Source organism: Phalaenopsis equestris, unplaced genomic scaffold (genome assembly GCF_001263595.1).
Source record: "Phalaenopsis equestris unplaced genomic scaffold, ASM126359v1 Scaffold000359, whole genome shotgun sequence".
Classification (NCBI taxonomy): domain Eukaryota; kingdom Viridiplantae; phylum Streptophyta; class Magnoliopsida; order Asparagales; family Orchidaceae; genus Phalaenopsis; species Phalaenopsis equestris.
In genome coordinates this window covers 943,795-947,643 of record NW_018164801.1, presented here as the reverse complement: position 1 = coordinate 947,643, position 3,849 = coordinate 943,795, and the positions used below count along the sequence as shown (strand labels likewise).

The 3,849-nt window shown below is 35.2% G+C and overlaps 1 protein-coding gene across 1 annotated transcript; it reads right to left on the bottom strand.

Moving 5' to 3' along the window:
• Nucleotides 1-2,956: 2,956 nt before the first annotated feature.
• Nucleotides 2,957-3,843, bottom strand: LOC110026258. The gene is made up of 2 exons (XM_020727134.1): nt 3,641-3,843; nt 2,957-3,609 (listed from the first exon to the last, which is right to left on the bottom strand). Exons 1-2 carry the CDS (start codon nt 3,838-3,840, stop codon nt 3,192-3,194), a joined length of 618 nt encoding a protein of 205 aa, XP_020582793.1. The 5' UTR covers nt 3,841-3,843; the 3' UTR covers nt 2,957-3,191.
• Nucleotides 3,844-3,849: the final 6 nt, after the last annotated feature.

Sequence of the window (3,849 nt, the reverse complement as noted above, 5' to 3'; positions counted from 1 at the left end):
TAATTATAATATGATATTAATCTTATTATAAAATAATTTAATATTTATAAATTTGGTTATAATTAAATTTAGATCCGAATGTATATTGCTTCGCATTTTCTCCTACAAATTTTGCCTTCTAACAGCTCAAGTGGTTAGCACCTCACATATGAAGTTTTTTTTGGGCTCTCAGCTTCATGATAGTCATCACATCCATAGAAAATGTATTATTTGATGATTGATTAAGGTGTTTCTGATCAGGAGCATATATTTTATGCAGGAACTTGTAACAAGTGAAGCCCAAGAGCTTGCATACTCTCTCTCTCTCTCTCTCTCTCTCATTTTCTCATCTCTCTCATTTTCTCATCATTATATGTATGTATGTATGTAAATCATGTAATGCTATAGTTTGTAAAGCATTCAACAAATTACTATTTTCATGTTTATTTTCAAATATGCAAAACATATTGTTGCAAGTATGATAATTCACATTGATGAAGAGAGGAAGATTATTTGCCTTAGCCTTAAAAGAAGAAAGAGTTGAGTAATGCGATAAATTGCTCAGAGATTGGCACTACCAAATGTACGTACAACTGATAAAGCTATCAATGGAGGACAGAGTGGCATGTTTGACTAAATGTAAAGTATTTAATGAATATATCATTAGAGAAGAAATTGATGACATTGATTATAGAGTAATGCAAACTACTTAAGGAGTGAGAGCCATGGTTGGCTATAACTTTGGATATGGAGTGGAATGGTGAAGTTACTCAAAGGAACAAGCAACACAATCAACTATAAAGTTGCTCTACGAGAAGCAAGCACTGTGGTTGGATGTGTAATATACCACAAATTCTGTCGACGAGAAGCCAACATCATGGCTAGGTTTAGTAGACAAAAGTTGCTTAAGAGAAGAAAACATTATGACTTGCAATTGAGCTGGCAAGCATGTTATTTGAGGTGGATCAAATGGGGTCAGCTATGGAGCAAAAGAAGATGGTTAAAAGGAAATAAATAATGAAATTACAATATATTATAGTTTTTTGTCATTGCCAATCTTGATACAAGTTGCAATCACTAAATAGTTTTTTTTTAAAATTAATTTTATGGTTTCTTAAATTTCATCATATTGAAGGGGTTTTGTCATTTTGCTTCAATATATTGTGTGGAACTGACTACATGGATATGTACATTGACTTGTTGCATTGATTGACAATATCAGGAACATTTCTATCCATAATAATGCATAAAACAGTGATGTGAACAACTTTAAAAGTTGTAGCCAACGCGGTTTCTCCTTGTTTTTAATTGCTTCTTAAGGAGGAGAAATTATTTTTTTTCAAGTTATATTTGAAGTGATGCATCATCCTTTACTAATTGATGGAGAATGAATAACTTGACTAGATAATAATGCCCGAATGAGGGATGTTTATGTCTACGTGCAAAAACAATCATTCAATATAGTTATTACTAATCGACACAAGTAAGAATAGTTGCTATAGATGATGTTAAACTATTATGTGCATACAAAATTAATTTATAAATAAGTGAATAAGGTTATTTATCTCAGCTTCTAATGAACCACCACACACAATCAATAAACTATTGAAATAATAAGGAACACCATATTAATTAACAGCATACATAAGATAATGATGGACACTATTGAATGGCTGATGGTGATGGTTGAATGTAAGAAATCACATGCAAATTACAATGAATATTTGAAGGTGTCCATAAGATATTAAGTGACTAAAGGCATAAATTATGGGGGACATCATATTTTTAATTTTTGAAAACTGAAATACATCTCATGCATAGGTAAGATAATATGTAAGCAAAAAAATAAAATTTAGGTATTAGATAAGTAAATACATAAACTTTAGAGTTATGTATGTAAATCATACAAATAAACTAACAAAAGACAAAAGACTCCCCACTATTTCTGCCACAAAGCAAGGTTCTAAAGCGTCCAATGCTTTCTCAGCTTTATGCATAATAATGACAATCCTCACGTAACCCTCTCGCTCTCCACCACAAAATATTCTGTCCAGACGTCGCAAATCTCCAGAGGGCCAACCTCCGGGAGTCACATTTTCATACACTTCATTGGTGAGCAACGTGGCTTATAACTCTCTCGCTCTCCACCACAAAATATTCTGTCCAGACATCGCAAATCTCCAGAGGGCCAACCTCCGGGAGTTACATTTTCATACACTTCATTGGTGAGCAACGTGGCTTCATTTATAAAGTATAGGATATGTTTATAAAAATAGATAGAATGACATGTATGAATTAAAAGTTAAATATTAGACATAAAGAAATAAAAATTACATTATATGCCTATGTAAATCTTTCAAAAAGTAAAATTGAAATGTCCTCATTTATAAAGGGTCTATTTTGGGGTTTTACAGTCTTTTAAGGACTAAAATATGCAAATGAGAATTATAAATATATATTTTTTCAAAAAATCATTCATATAGGATTTAAAAAATCCAGCAAATTTATATTCCATAAATTTTGGGAGCATTAAAATCTACAAATTAATTGACATATAACTTCTTAACTGTTCGATTATTTATTTATTTTCGGATTTATTATTTATGAGAAAGAAAAAAAATTAGCTACATTAAATAATATGAAAATAATTTAATTATCAAAGTATTACAATTTAAATCCTAAAATTTAGCAGTAACAAGAACAGCTGAATTCTATCAAATTGATGAAAAAAATTGTAAGTAAAAAAAAACAAAAAAAAAAACAGAGTTCAGGCAGGTTCTTGCCAACCAAATTACAAAAACTTTCTTTTTTTTTCATAAAATTATAAAAATCATATTTTTTTGGGTTAAAAATTTGATTTTTAAATGCCCTTTACCATCCATCAAAACTTCCCAGAACTGGAAAAAAAATTTCTTTTAAATCAAATAAAAACAACAATTTTCACCATTAACTCAACAAGAACAGCCATTAATGCCCATAATTTTCCATAAAGTTGCAATCTTTTATTGCATAACACAAAGGATAAAAGGAAAAAAAAAAAGAAATTATACTATACAAGAGAATTGAAGGAACCGGGAGAGTCAGAATTAGGGCAACACCATAAATCCTGACAAGAAGAAGAAGAAGATGGAGCAAAAGAACTAACCTATGGTTTCTTCTCTAACCAGTCAAAACCACCCATTTCCACCTTGAACAAAATAAAAATCGAAGCTTTAATAGTTCCAGACCCCCCAAACCCTCTCCCCAATAAAACTCACCAGCCTCCTCACCGGACTACGGTCATCTCCTCCGTCGCCGGCGGCTTCTCCGATCCCATCAAACTCCTCCTCATCCTCTTCCTCCCCCTCTCCCGCATTACCATCATACCCCTCATCATCCCCATCCACATCACCCGGATTAGTCGCCTCCACTGCAACAAACGAAGCCGAAGAAGAAATTTCCTCGCCGGAATCCTTCCGGCGGCCTCCACGGCGGCGGCGGCGGCTGGGGCGGGAAGAAGGAATAGATTGAGATTGTAGAGTCTCCTCGACGGCATCCAGGATTTGATGGATTAAGTGGTGGTTAGGAGAGGCGTTCCAACGAGCCCAGAAGCTTTTGTAGCAGCTGAAGCAGCCGCAGCGCAGCTCCGGCGGGGGGGTCTTTCGGTGGGGGGTTTCGTTGGTGGTGAGGGAGTAGATGGGGCTTCTTCTTTCCAGAAGCTGTATCGGAAAGGAGGTAGACGAGGACTTCTTTCTCCTCCGGCGAGAGTGCGGCGGCGAGGGAGAGGAGGGCGGCGGGGAGGGCTGCGAGGAAGTCCCATGGAGAGGAAGGGGGAGGTGAGGGGTGGATCCTCTTACCTTTGCCATTATAGAGCTTCTTCATCTCTTTCCC